The sequence below is a fragment of the Siphateles boraxobius genome, unplaced genomic scaffold, assembly GCF_051911475.1.
Source record: "Siphateles boraxobius isolate OS27281-9 unplaced genomic scaffold, OSU_SipBor_1 53, whole genome shotgun sequence".
Classification (NCBI taxonomy): Eukaryota; Metazoa; Chordata; class Actinopteri; order Cypriniformes; family Leuciscidae; genus Siphateles; species Siphateles boraxobius.
This window is the reverse complement of record NW_027509175.1, coordinates 918122-931351: the sequence shown is the minus strand read 5'-3', so window position 1 is coordinate 931351 and position 13230 is coordinate 918122. Positions and strand designations below refer to the sequence as shown.

At 41.0% G+C, this 13230-nt stretch overlaps 1 protein-coding gene and 1 long non-coding RNA gene across 2 annotated transcripts; one reads left to right on the top strand and one right to left on the bottom strand.

Moving 5' to 3' along the window:
- Positions 1-594: 594 nt before the first annotated feature.
- LOC143714004 (uncharacterized) lies at positions 595-1229 on the bottom strand. The gene is made up of 3 exons (XR_013195374.1): positions 1149-1229; positions 910-1075; positions 595-804 (listed from the first exon to the last, which is right to left on the bottom strand). It is a non-coding gene; the product is annotated as an uncharacterized LOC143714004 (long non-coding RNA).
- A 10218-nt stretch (positions 1230-11447) lies between these two features.
- Positions 11448-13008, top strand: LOC143714003 (uncharacterized). The gene is made up of 3 exons (XM_077204919.1): positions 11448-11616; positions 11857-11997; positions 12603-13008. The coding sequence occupies exons 1-3, from the start codon at positions 11562-11564 to the stop codon at positions 12866-12868; spliced, it is 462 nt and encodes a 153-aa protein (XP_077061034.1). The 5' UTR covers positions 11448-11561; the 3' UTR covers positions 12869-13008.
- Positions 13009-13230: the final 222 nt, after the last annotated feature.

Here is a 13230-nt window from a genome sequence, read left to right as displayed (position 1 = left end):
TATTAATAAATAAATATTCTGTTGTGATCGCCCAATTGCCCTTAAAATGTTATAAAGTACACAGAACACATGAATTGTAATAAGTAAAAACAGTTTATTGGCATTGCTTGTAAGGGTTACTACATTTATTTGTATGGCACTTTTCATACATGGAATGCAATGCTTTAATTTCATTAGTACTCTGGCAGAAGCATTATGTATCAATTGTAGCTTCGCTAAAGAACTCTTCGAAAGGCCAGTGTACATAGCATTGCAGTAATCAAGATGGGAGAAAATAAAAATATATATGAGTTGCTTAGCATCATCCAAGGATAAAAAAGTATTTCTCAGATGCCTTCAAAAGTGTGGTCTTACCTGATGGTCAACTGATGGTTCTCGTACTCACTCACACTCACTTACACACACGCACGCACACACAGTCACACACACACACTCTTTCATGAATGCATATGCAGTGTTACATGCAAAAGCACATCAAGCTGACACACAGTGAGCCCAGACAACACCGCACACAGACGTTGACAAGGCACAGGTAAAATGATTGGTAAATTATTTTGAATTACATACAACAAATTTCATGGAAATAACAGACAGAGGAGCAGACATGCAGCATGCAGGACCCCGTGAATGGGGTACAGCGACAATTATTGCCACTTACAAAGACGAAAAAATGTAATGATTTAGTGCAAAGTAAAACCAAAGCAACAGCACACAAAGAAAAAACAAAACATGCAGAATACAGGAAACCACCACCAAATGAGATGACAGGGACAGAAGGAAAGAAGATAACTAAATAAATACTTACTAAAATAAATTAAAATAAAACAAATACTTACAACTAAATCATTGTAATTGTCTGTGGAAATTTTTTTTTTAATAATGTGCATTTAGGTTCTCTTGTAGCGTGACTGCCGGGCTAGGAAGAGGCTGACGGCCTCCTCCTTAGGAACCTGTTCAAAGGATTTGGCGATGGGGGCGGGTGCATCGGAGGACAAATTAGCGCTAACCTCTCGAAGAGCTGCAGGTGAATGGGTGTAGCTTTCCTGAAGGGCCTTCATCAATGATGTTGCATAACCTGCAGACATAATAATAATAATATTTAATAAAGATCATCTCAAAATATGATAGAACTGCATGACACTGCTTACCGTATGAGGCTGCCTCTTTGATGGGACGCACCACATGGGCACCTTTTCTGAAGCGCGGATACCGCACGCAGTACTTCTCCGTCCAATCACTTCTCCTTGCTGTCTCCCGGTTGCCATTGTGATTATAATGCAGCGCCGCTAAGAGAAGCCTACAAAATAACACATTTACAGGCTATGTATTAATTTAATCAATGTGTATGGAAATGTTCTGATTCCATAGATACTGGCAATGTTTTAGACTATATGATAATATCTACCCCTTAAAATACCCAAGTTTTACCGTGATACCTTCAGGGGGGGGGGGGGCTTCAAAGAACACTGTGTCCCAGCATCAGAAGTGGAGGAGGGCAAGGGCTGATCCCCAGTATAGACACTCTCCACAGTGTCTACACTGTCCACAGTGTCCACAGAAAAATGCTAAGAGGGTAGGTGCTACACAAGAGAAAAAAGGTTGGGAACCACTGACTTAGATTGCAGTACTGTGGACCCAGATACGCGATACTAAATGTTTTATTTGAGTTTAGCCTTCACTACAGCCCTGGCGACATGGTCACGGTCAAATATATGTGAAAGAGAACCGTAGCAGTCAAAAAACAAAACGCGGACACACTATTGCGAAAGCCGCTTGATCTGATCCAAACACTCATGATGATATGGACTTTTACCTCAGGGCAATTTTGTTATTATTCTAATTTTTATTCGTGAATCACGAAATATGCTCTTCTAATGTCAGAGTGATCGTGCTTGTAAATTAGTGGAGGCTGTGTCAAAGGGAGCACGGTATACAAAATACACACAGAGCTAGCTAACACGCAGCTTATAAACATTAACGTTATCTATCTATCTATCTATCGTTATCTATCTATCTATCTATCTATCTATCTATCTATCTATCGTTATCTATCTATCTATCTATCGTTATCTATCTTTACTTATAAATCTGTCACTGTCACTCTTTCACTAGCTAGCTACTCCTCGTATCACTCTCCCTCAATGGTAAGGCGGGCCGCGGGCTTTCGTCTGTCGTCCAACAGTCAGCGAGTACCTCATGTGACGTCATGGAATGCATTGTGGGAGAAATAAGAATCATCGCTAAGCTGTAGCTAAATGCTAACATATCACCTACTTTTCCGTATTATATTTTAATTTTTGAGTACCCTACAACATCAAATACAATGGATAACTGTTTAAATGTTTATTACCAACTAGAAAATTGCCAAAAAAACAAAAAAACAAAACCTGCACCATGGCCTTTAAGATGGCTGGTGGGTAACGTCGGGGTTAAAAATGATGATGCCGACTCCGGAGAGAGAAAGCTCGCAAGCGTCTCTTTAACCCGAGTCACTGTCATACCATGATACTTAATACCCAAAGCATTACTATAGTTAGACGTTTGGGCATTAAACACATAAAATAGAAACCGGCTTATTCCACGATCTCGACACCTCAGTGTGGAGATAGGGAAAAACAGCAGTCCCTGACGAGGAGGCTGAGATACAGCGTTTTTCTGTTTTTAGATATATTTCATCTAATAAACTCTTTTTATTTTCACTCTCATAATGTGCAGCTGGCCAGTAAATATTTAACTAGCAACAGCACTATATAAACCTCCTTGTAAAGCTCCTCTTTATTCAACAGAGTTATGAGCTGACTTATTTATTGAAAACTCAAACATCTGCCTTTTTCTTAATATCTTTATTTGTTTTGTTCTCTTTTTTTTAAAAAAACACCAACGATACCAATTCCTCGGAACTGGAAATCACCAGCATTGGATCTGACAGGTGAAAGCTGAGATAGGGCGGAGCCCGTCCCAACCCCCGCTGTCAGATCCGTCTCAAAATGCGAGTCGCCGCCGTGCTTCGGCAACCGCGGGGAGCGTGAACCGAACCGTCCTCCTCGAAGAACGCCCGGCGGGAGCGGAGCGTCCTCACGGACAGCTTGCAATGCTCACAGTCAGCCCCCTCGAGAACTGACTCTGGTATGCTCCACTCCAAAATAGTAACAAAAAGCTGATGTGTGTGTCCCCATCCGTTGTATAACGTGGGCAGGGAACAACACAAAGCTGCTTGCTCTCTTTTGCCCTATATATATATATATATATATATATATATATATATATATATATATATACATATATATATATATATATTGCAACTTGACAGACAACAATAAATATGACAAGGACAGAATACACAGATCGCTTGCTGAAGGCGCAGAAGCTGTCGCGGTCTGTTTTCTGGTGTGCTTTATAGCTTCCTGGTCTATGACGTCACCCGCCTATGACGTCTCGCTCTTCCATTGGACTGATTATACACGTGCTTCACGACGCAATCACGCAGAGCGTTCCCACCGCGTCTCAACACAGCTCGAGTTCCCTTGAAAGGGAATACACATTTGCTCCAATATCATACATCTATGAAACTATGAAATACCAGCAAGTAATAAAAGTGCAATATTATTGGCTGGCAAGTTTAGTTGCAATATACTTGGACAATTTGTAGTACCTGAGACTGGAATCGAGACCATTTTTTGAAGATGTTGAATCTTGGTCTCGTCTCACTCTCCACAACATTCAATCGGGCTTGTCTTGGTCTCAAACTAAGAGGACTTTTATTTAATTTTATTTCAAGTCTAGTCAAAACTACAACTGCGGGGATATCACTAAATTGCCGATGCATTGTCTGATTTATTTGTTAATATCATTACTGTGATTTGACGTAAAATGTCTTGCTTCAAATGAAATCATTAACTTATTTCTAATTTGATTTATTTTCTTACTTTTATTCCAGGTCACAAATCAATGAGGGATTGTGTAAAAAAAATATTTGTACAAGTGCCCCAAAATAATAAAAAAAGTAAAAAACAAAAGTATTGTATCTTGATTTTCTATATTACAACATGATATAATTAAGCAATATCACAAGAGTAAGAGAGCTGTTTTCACAAATATGAGCACGATTGCAAACATGTTGATTTTGTACAAATGTCCAATAAACAATTTTATTTAAAAACATTAATCTCAACATTATTTAGGCCGTTGTAACTGTACCGATTCAGATGCAACTTATGTGCCACGTCTGCAAGACAAGTCAAGTCACCTTTATTAGAACTTTACAGATTGTTTCAAAGCAGCTTTACAGAAAAATATAGATTCAATAATGCAAACAGAATTAAAATCAAAGCAGCTCAAAAAAGACAATAGCGAACAGTCTTTATTCAGTAGATCATACCTAATATCATTTTAGTGATGATTTTAGTCTGATTGTCTTAGTTTCACTACACACTGATCTTGGTCTTGACTTGATCTCGGTTTAGGTGGTCTTAACTACAACATTAATAGGTTTATTAAAACAAACAAGTATGTTATGTGATTTGTAAACCATCCTTTTACACCAAAGACAAACTGTTCCATAAAACTACAGGACTAAATAGTAAAAGTTTTTTTTTTTTTTTTCATACCTGGTTGTCACCCATGACACCAAATGACACAAACACATAGAATGCAGTACCAAAATGTTATGTTAAAAATGTACATATTGCGCTGTCTCTCTTTCCCTCTGTTTTCCGTGTTTTCTGTGGATGTCGCTCCTCCATCTTTCAGTCTGTCTCTAGCTGAGCCTGTTTATCCATATACCTTAACTCTCTCATGCAATTCAGTTACAGATTTGACGTGCACCAACACGTCACACGGTTTTCTGTTAACATACTGTGATGCCATGTGCGCAAGGGAATGTGTGCATGTAGGAGACAACGAACAAGCATTTAGAAGAAAGTGACAGACTAACATACACATGGTGCCCAGATTTGTTGCAGAATCCATTATATTATTAAACAATAAAAATATAATAAAAACATTACAAATCCAATTCAAACCAGAGTTATTATAGTAAAAAATAAAAAAAAACTTGAAATAAGTTATTTAATAAAGAATAAATTTTTAGCTAATGATTTGATCTCTGTTTTCAATTTTTATTATGACATTTGTTTCATGGTGTTGTTATCCACTGATTCATACATACAGTTTCTTGAATACAACTCTACTAATAAGAGCATGTTTTTATTTTTGGAATTAAACATTTATTTTGATATTATTGGGGGCATAAAGTAAAAGTGCAATACAACTGTCCTGTTATTACAAAGAAGAGGAAAAAAGTATTTAAAATTATTAGATTGGCATTATGGGGGCACAATGTCACGTTTCATTTATAATGCTGATGATACCCAGTTGTAAATACCATTGAAAGCTGTCGTTTCCATTCCATTCATGTTGGACTATCTTGACAATGTAAAGAAATAGTTAACAAATAACTTTCTCCAACTTAAGGACAAAACGGAAATTATTGTTTTTGGTCCCCCAAGATTGAGAGACGGTCTCATTAAAGAGCTTGCCAATCATTTCCCCTTAATTTCTTCCCAGGTTAAGAACCTTGGTATTTTCCTGGACCCAGAATTTTGCTTAACCAAGCAAATTAATTTGGTTGTTAAGAATAGTTGTTATTAATTACGTATTATTTCTAAACTTAAAACATTTTTGTTTTTCCAAGACTTGGAGATGGTTATTCATGCTTTAATCATCGCGTTTAGATGATTGTAATTTATTGTCCTTGGGTCTTCGCCAGTCATCTCTTGCTCTCCTCCAGATGGTTCAAAATGCAGCTGAAATGCTGTTGACCAGAGCAAAGAAATATGACCACGTCACCCCAATTTTAGCATCTCTTTAGGATCCAGTTTAAAACAACAACAGTTCTGTTGTTTGCTTTTAAAGCTCTTAAAGGTTGTATCAGTGATTTCAGGCCCAAAAATAAATGTCTAATCTTTCCTAACGATCCGCTAGCTGCCCGCCCCATAAGCATGCCGTCCAAAAACCGCGTCTCTGTAGGCAGCCTAGGCTCTGAGATCTGCACACAAAAACAAATGTGTACAACCACCACTCAAAACCAAAATAAAGTGTTCCAACCAATCACTGACAGGGGCGGGTGTTGTGAGGTTTTGCGCTCGTGCACGGCTGGATGCGAAATCGGAGGAACACCCGCCCCTGTCAGTGATTGGTTGGAACACTGTTTATTTTGGTTTTGAGTGGTGGTTGTACCCATTTGTTTTTGTGTGCAGATCTCAGAGCCTAGGCTGCCTACAGAGACGCGGTTTTTGGACGGCATGCTTATGGGGCGGGCAGCTAGCGGATCGTTAAGAAAGATTAGACATTTATTTTTGGGCCAGAAATCACTGATACAACCTTTAATGATCAAGCTCCTTCTTATCTCAAATATCTACTTATTCCACATTCATCTTCTAGCAGATCTTTAAGATCTTCTGATAGGTTTCTTTTGTATGTCCCTCGGTCCCATTTAAAAAACTAAGGGTGATAGAGCTTTTTTAGTCACTACCCCTCGCTTATGGAATCACTGGAATCATCACTGGATATCCGCCTTGCACCTTCTATTATAATTTTAACTTTTGCCCTGCCATTGAGAGTAAATTCCGTCATTTGTGAGAAAACGCTTCCCCGCCATTGACGGAGTTTTCCGGCTTTCCATGTTTTCATTGTTATATGGTAGGGGGCGCTATGACACATCTTCTGAAAGAATACTGGATCTCCAGCTCAAAACACATGCAAAGAAAATGCAGAAATGGTTGATATCATATGTAATATGTAAAATAACGCGAACATCAATATTAACAGCATATAAATAAAAATGTCTCAGGTTAAGACTGTAACCTATGTTCCCTGAGAACAGGGAACGAGACACTGCATCGATGACGCTTTGGGGAACGCCTCAGGCATGACAGGTGTCTGAAATCACTGTCAAATCACGTCAATCACATTGACCGGGGACAGACCGTGAATCATTAGCGTGAATCATTAACGTGCGACCTGGAAGTATGTAAGGGCGCCTTGCAAACATGATAAATCACCTTATTGTCTGAAGGGACTGTACGGTAGGCAAGCCCCGAGGCATGGCAGGGAGACGCAGAGTCTCGTTCCCTGTTCTCAGGGAACATAGGTTACAGTCGTAACCTGAGACGTTCCCTTTCGAAAGGGAACTCGCACTGCGTTGATGACGCTTTGGGGACCGTATAACAATGCCACCATGCTAAGGGGAGTGCATGCCATATGGCAATGACAACTGTCAGAACCAGCAACTTCAAATGAAACGCTAGAACCACTCACCCTCAGGTCACACTGGGCTGTCAGTGACAGCATTCCCTACGGTCATAGCCCAAGCTAAAAGCCTTGCAGGAAAACCTTCATAAACATGGTTAAATGAAAGGCCTACCTGGGCCTGCTCCGGGCCTGTAACCACAACTTCCAATTAGAAGGGGTCCCTTCTAGGGAATGTGGCTAAGGAACCCGAAGGAACCCCAGCCAATCAATATTCAGGGGAACGCACTCACCCCAAAATGCCACCAGGACAGCCTGACCTGGCGTCAGTACATAGACACTTAGTCTGGCCACTTCCTGTCTGTCCGAAGAAAGAGCCTATGGACAGTTGCCTTAAGAAAAGCATTCAACCCGAGGGACTGCGAAGCTGGCAGTGAACCACTCGGCCCGGGTCTCAGAGACGGGATTCTCCGGAGAGTATGACTCAGCATAGTGCTTTCCAACCCTTGATAGCGAGGGGAGTTTCTCTACTCGATCCATGGATCAACCCAGTGTCTGTGTTTCAAAACACTGAGGAGGCCTGTGAAGGCCTAAGGGCTGATCTAGCTGGGAGGCCTCACGAGAGGCCTGCGACCGTCTGACCAGACTCAGGAGGCCGCATGCTCATAGTGACCCTCGGTGAGGGGAGCACAAAGTCCGCCTGGTAGTCAAACCAGCCTGTAGGCAGAGAAAAGTGTTCCGGGAGGGAACCAGTAGCAGAGAATGAACACTTTAGCGAGCCAGGGCACAAGCTCGCCTTCAGCAGCTGCCTACTAAGGCTAGCTGAGACTGATAGCAAGAGACCACTAGCTTCATAAACCCAGCACCATTAGGGAACCATTCACAGGGAAGCCTGGAGAGGCCTACAACCTGATAACCACAGTATGTGTGGAACTCAACTTCAGGGAGGCCTGGTGAGGCCTACTACCTGATAACCACAGTATGTGGGGAACTCACCTTCAGGGAGGCCTGGTGAAGCCTACTACCTGATAACCACAATCTGTGGGAACTCACCTTCAAGGAGGCCTGGTGAGGCCTACTTCCTGACCATTCTCATTCAGGGAGACCCAGTAGGGCCTAAACCCTGATCACCACAGCATGTGGGAAACTCACCTTCAGGGAGGCCTGGTGAGGCCTACTACCTGACCGTTCTCATTCAAGGACGCCTGGAGGAGTCTACTACCTGATAACCATCTTAAGTGTTAATTCACCTTCAGGGAGGCCTGAGTGGCCTGCTACCTGATAACCACTGGTAGCTATGAGCCCTGAGTCCGGGTGATAGTACAAGGTGGCCTGCTAAGGCCAGCCAGCTGGGGACTCGCCTATCAGGGAGGCCTGGTCGGGCCTACTAGCTGATAGCAAGTCATATTCTGCTATAACATACACTGTTGGGAACCATACTACACAAGCATATTTTACTGCTGGGCTTCCCGTAGCGCTATAGAAAATGTCCTACAATGTTGGGACTGTTTAAGGCCTGCTACCCATTACTGAGTCAACTGCCCGAACCACCAAGGCCAACCACGTAAAGTGAGCTGGCCTACAGCGATATTATGAGACACAGCCATCTTTTAACCGTATAAATATTGGGAACTATATTCTCAGAAGGCGAAGCACTGCTACTTGGGCGGAGTGATTACCGCAGCACCTGAGACGCACCGTGGTGAGGAGCAGAGAGTTTGCTCAGAGTTGGAGTAAAAGATTCAGCAATTACTGGATAGGAAAAGCATAGTTTACAATCATGGGTGTTCGCTGTATTGTAAAGAGCTGCGACAATAAACAAGGGAGACCAGGTAACACCATGATGTTTCATAGAATTCCAATCCAAAACACTGACCTGATGAATCAATGGATACTTGCTCTGGATATCGATCCAAACACACCTAAAGAGATCATCAAGGACCATTGTGTTTGCTCAGTACATTTCACTGAGGACAACTATTTTGAGGAAATGGAATTTGCGACACTGACCATGAAACGTGTGCTGAAGGATACGGCCATCCCATTGATAGCAGAGATGGGACAAAGTGGATCACCTGTGGCTGTGGTAAGTGTTCTGTTATGTTTTTAGATGACCAGCCTACTGTAACAGTGCCATTAGCTAGATCTAATGTAACGTTAGTGACACTATTATATGAATAGGGTGGTAACTACTATTGCAGTTGTTCCCGGGCTCCAGGTATCCCCTGTAATGTTAGTATTGTGTTGTCACGAACGGACTCTATCGCCCCAGTAACTAATGAGCGGAGCTAGAGGTAAACTCATGACTGTAGCCTTACCTATGTAGCCATAGGTAAAAAATATTATCAAAACATTTACATGCATTTTGATAATTCAGCTGACACTTATCTTGATCACCTTGAATTGCAAAATAGAACAGTCAGATAATTGAATATTGAAAATCAATTTTCAAATGAAGACCAACACGTTCCTCAAAAACATGTATGCATGTAAAGGTGACGTGAGAAACTAAACTTTTCCATGTTGGTTTGTCATCAACAGGAAACACAACAAATTGATTATTCTGAAATGGATATCAGTTCAGCAACATCAGCCTTGGACATCAGCATGGCCGCAGAACCTGCCACTGATCTTGCTGACTCCAGTTTTGTCCCTGACACAAGCCCCTCCACCTCTACCACAGGAAGCACAGCAAGCATTCCTGGACCATATAGAGGATGGAAAGCGAGAAAGTGGCTGGTTAATGAGTCCAAACTCATGGAACTCTTCCGAAAATGCTCTGGTGCTACTTACACAGACATTGCTGATTGGGCAGGGCTTTTGAACATTCTGCTGCCCCATAAAACCACCTAATACAGCATACAGTCCAGCTACCTGATTCCAGTTATCGCAGAAGAATACAAGAAGCAGGAGGACACTATAAGAGCAAGACTCATCTGCCAGACTCTAGATGGTGAGGGAGTGCAGATCTGCGGAGATGGGAGAAGTGATAGCCCAGATCATTCCTGCAAATACACAACGTATTCATTCATGGATGACTCCACCAATCAGATTGTAACATTTGAGTTGATTCAGGTAAAAATTTCAATGATAAATATAATAATAGATTCAAAACTTCAGTCATTGTTCTAAAAAGTCTTATACTTGTTCCCTCTAGGTGACCCAGGCCAAAAGTTCTGTTCCCATGGAGCCAATTGGAAAAGTTCCTAGATGAAGGGATCGATGTAAAGGTTGTCACAACCGACATACATCTCTCTTTCAGGAAAATAATGAATGAGTATTTTCCAAATATAGAACACCAGTTTGATCCATGGCATACCGGAAAAGGTTAGTCTATTGTTGTTAGTTTAAGCTATTGTTCACAACTCCTGATACTTCTGCTGTGCTGTCTGGGGGTTTCTCTGTGTATCATAATTACTGCAGCTACAGCTACAACTACTGCATCGCTGCAGGGCCGGCTCTAGCCCTTTGGTTGCCCTAGGCGAGATTGAGTTTTGCGCCCCCCCCCCCCCTCCTTAAAAATACTTACAAATGATAAGTATTTATTAAACTAAACAAAAATGCTCTTATAGTCACTCCAAAACTTCAACAAGCAAATTATGACTTGAAGGATCAACTGTAATGAATTGTTCATACAAATGCTACAAAGAACAAATGCTACATAGTTGCAATGTACAAATACATTTTGTCTGACCATGTATCTTGTAGTATATAAATAACAATTACTACCACCACAACTATTATTACTAATCTATTAGGCTGCTACAAGGCTAAGGGGGTTTCGGGGGTATGCCCCCCGTAAGAAAATATTGTGCATTTTAATGGTAAATTCATCAATGTGGTGCACTTTGAAAGTTCAAAATTAAAAGCTCCAACCCATATTCAGTGTGCAGATCGCAGCTGAGCACTTGCCTAACGTAACGTAACGTAAACCCCCATCCCCCCCGTTAGGAAATGATCGACAATAATCATAAATTCAATCTAATAATCAGATTGACAAGTAATTAAACGTGTGGCTGAGGGGGCGCCTAGGATGATTGTTTAATAAACATGTTTTTGTTTCGCTTGTCATTCTAATTCTGTTATTAATGGGAAGTAGGCCAAGGGCGACACTACAGGTCGCCCGCGCCCCCAACACATTTGTAGCCCTAGGCAACCGCCTAGTTCGCCTATAGCAATCGGTCCTGCATCGCTGGGAAGAAGATGGTATGGAACATAAATGCTACCACACTGAGCTGCCAGCGGATGAGCAAAGGAGGAAGAAATGATTGGCCGAAGACTCCCCTGCCTACAAGGGCCTTTATGAAGTGGTCATGAATGCACACCTACTGAAAGACCTGGAACAAATGGCACTGTTCAAACACACAGGTATGTTTATCAAAGACTTCACGGCTATTGAATTGGCTCCATACATTTTAGTTTCTGTGGGAACTATTTATGTGAAACTGGTTTGCAATGTATTAGGAAGTAATATTGCATCACAGACAATAATGAACATTACATAAAGCCAATCTTCAACAGATCATGCACACAACTTGTAAGCTGTGTTCCATATACTGTTTATACAGTATTTTCTAATTTGTACTGTCTTTATTTCTGTTTCACCAGGACAACTGGAGGTCTTCCATAATGTCCTTCTCAAAAGATTGCACTTTGAATATGCATCAATGCAAGCACGAACAATGTTGGCAGTCATGGACCATAACGAGAACCACGAAACACAACAAGAACAAGCAAAAACAGAGTGTGGTAAGTACTAAACATATATTATATTGAACACTATATCCTCCTGATACTTCAGAGTTTTCAGCCATTCACATGTCAGTAATGATCTGTATGTAATGTATCGCCTAAATATATAATTGACCATATTTATAATTTACAACATAACTGTCACGGTTTGGGTTTTGTTTCTTGTTCCTGGTTCTTGTCTGTCATGTGATCCCCTGTTCTAGTCATGTGATCTTGCCTTGTGTTCCCCTGTCTGTTGTGTCATTGGTTGATTGTTTAAATGTTCACAGGTGTCCATTGTCTCGTTGTTAGTCCAGTATGTATTTAAGCCCTGTGTCTTGTTCAGTCTTTGTGAGTTCTTGAAGTTGTAGTGTTGATCAGTTATGCAGTTAGTTTGAGGTTTGTTGTCTTGTTCCTAGACCGAGTCTTCGCCTAGTTTTGAGTTTATTTAATAAAGAGTGTATGCTGCATTTGGACCCTGCCTCGTCTCTGCTTCCTCCTTGCTTCAACCTCACCACCATCGTAACAATAACACTTTTGCTCGTATAACTGGCAAATAATATAACCTTCAGATCAGAATCATAACAGACTAAACTCCTCAGTCATGTTGGTTTTCATTTCAGGCCTCCAAAGACACAATGTGGTTTTCCAAAAACAATCCAAACAATGGATTGCCAGACCTGTCTACCAGGAAACAACACAGACTTTCAGGAACAACATGATGGATGCAGTCATTCAGAGAAGGCTGGATCCATCGGTGAAATACCAAGACCCCTTATCCCATTTCAAAGTTCCCCGTTTGGCTGCTAACATCGCCAGAGTTTCAAAACCCTGGAAGGAGGATGTCATTGCCGGACACACATCAAGGTTCACAGGTCCAGACTCATAATGGTATTATATGGTTATAAATAAATAAATAGTCACCCACCCCACCCACCTAGCATTCCATAGGCCTTCTTTTCACTCTGTCACCACTGTCACCCAAAGTGCCTTTTTTGTTATTGTTGTATAGGCTATTCTTTTTGTTATTGTTGTACAGCAATTGTAAAATAAATAACAATATTTATCATGATTTCTCTTGTTCTCTTATTTGCCTAGTGTAGGTCTACAAAGTTGTACAGTAAAAGGTGTTCAATCTCATACTGACTACACGCCATATGTTGTCAATAAAAAAGAAAAGACAAATGTAGATGTTGCAATAATGTATTTGAAGTATACAAAATTACAATTAATAAAAAGCAAAACAAGGTT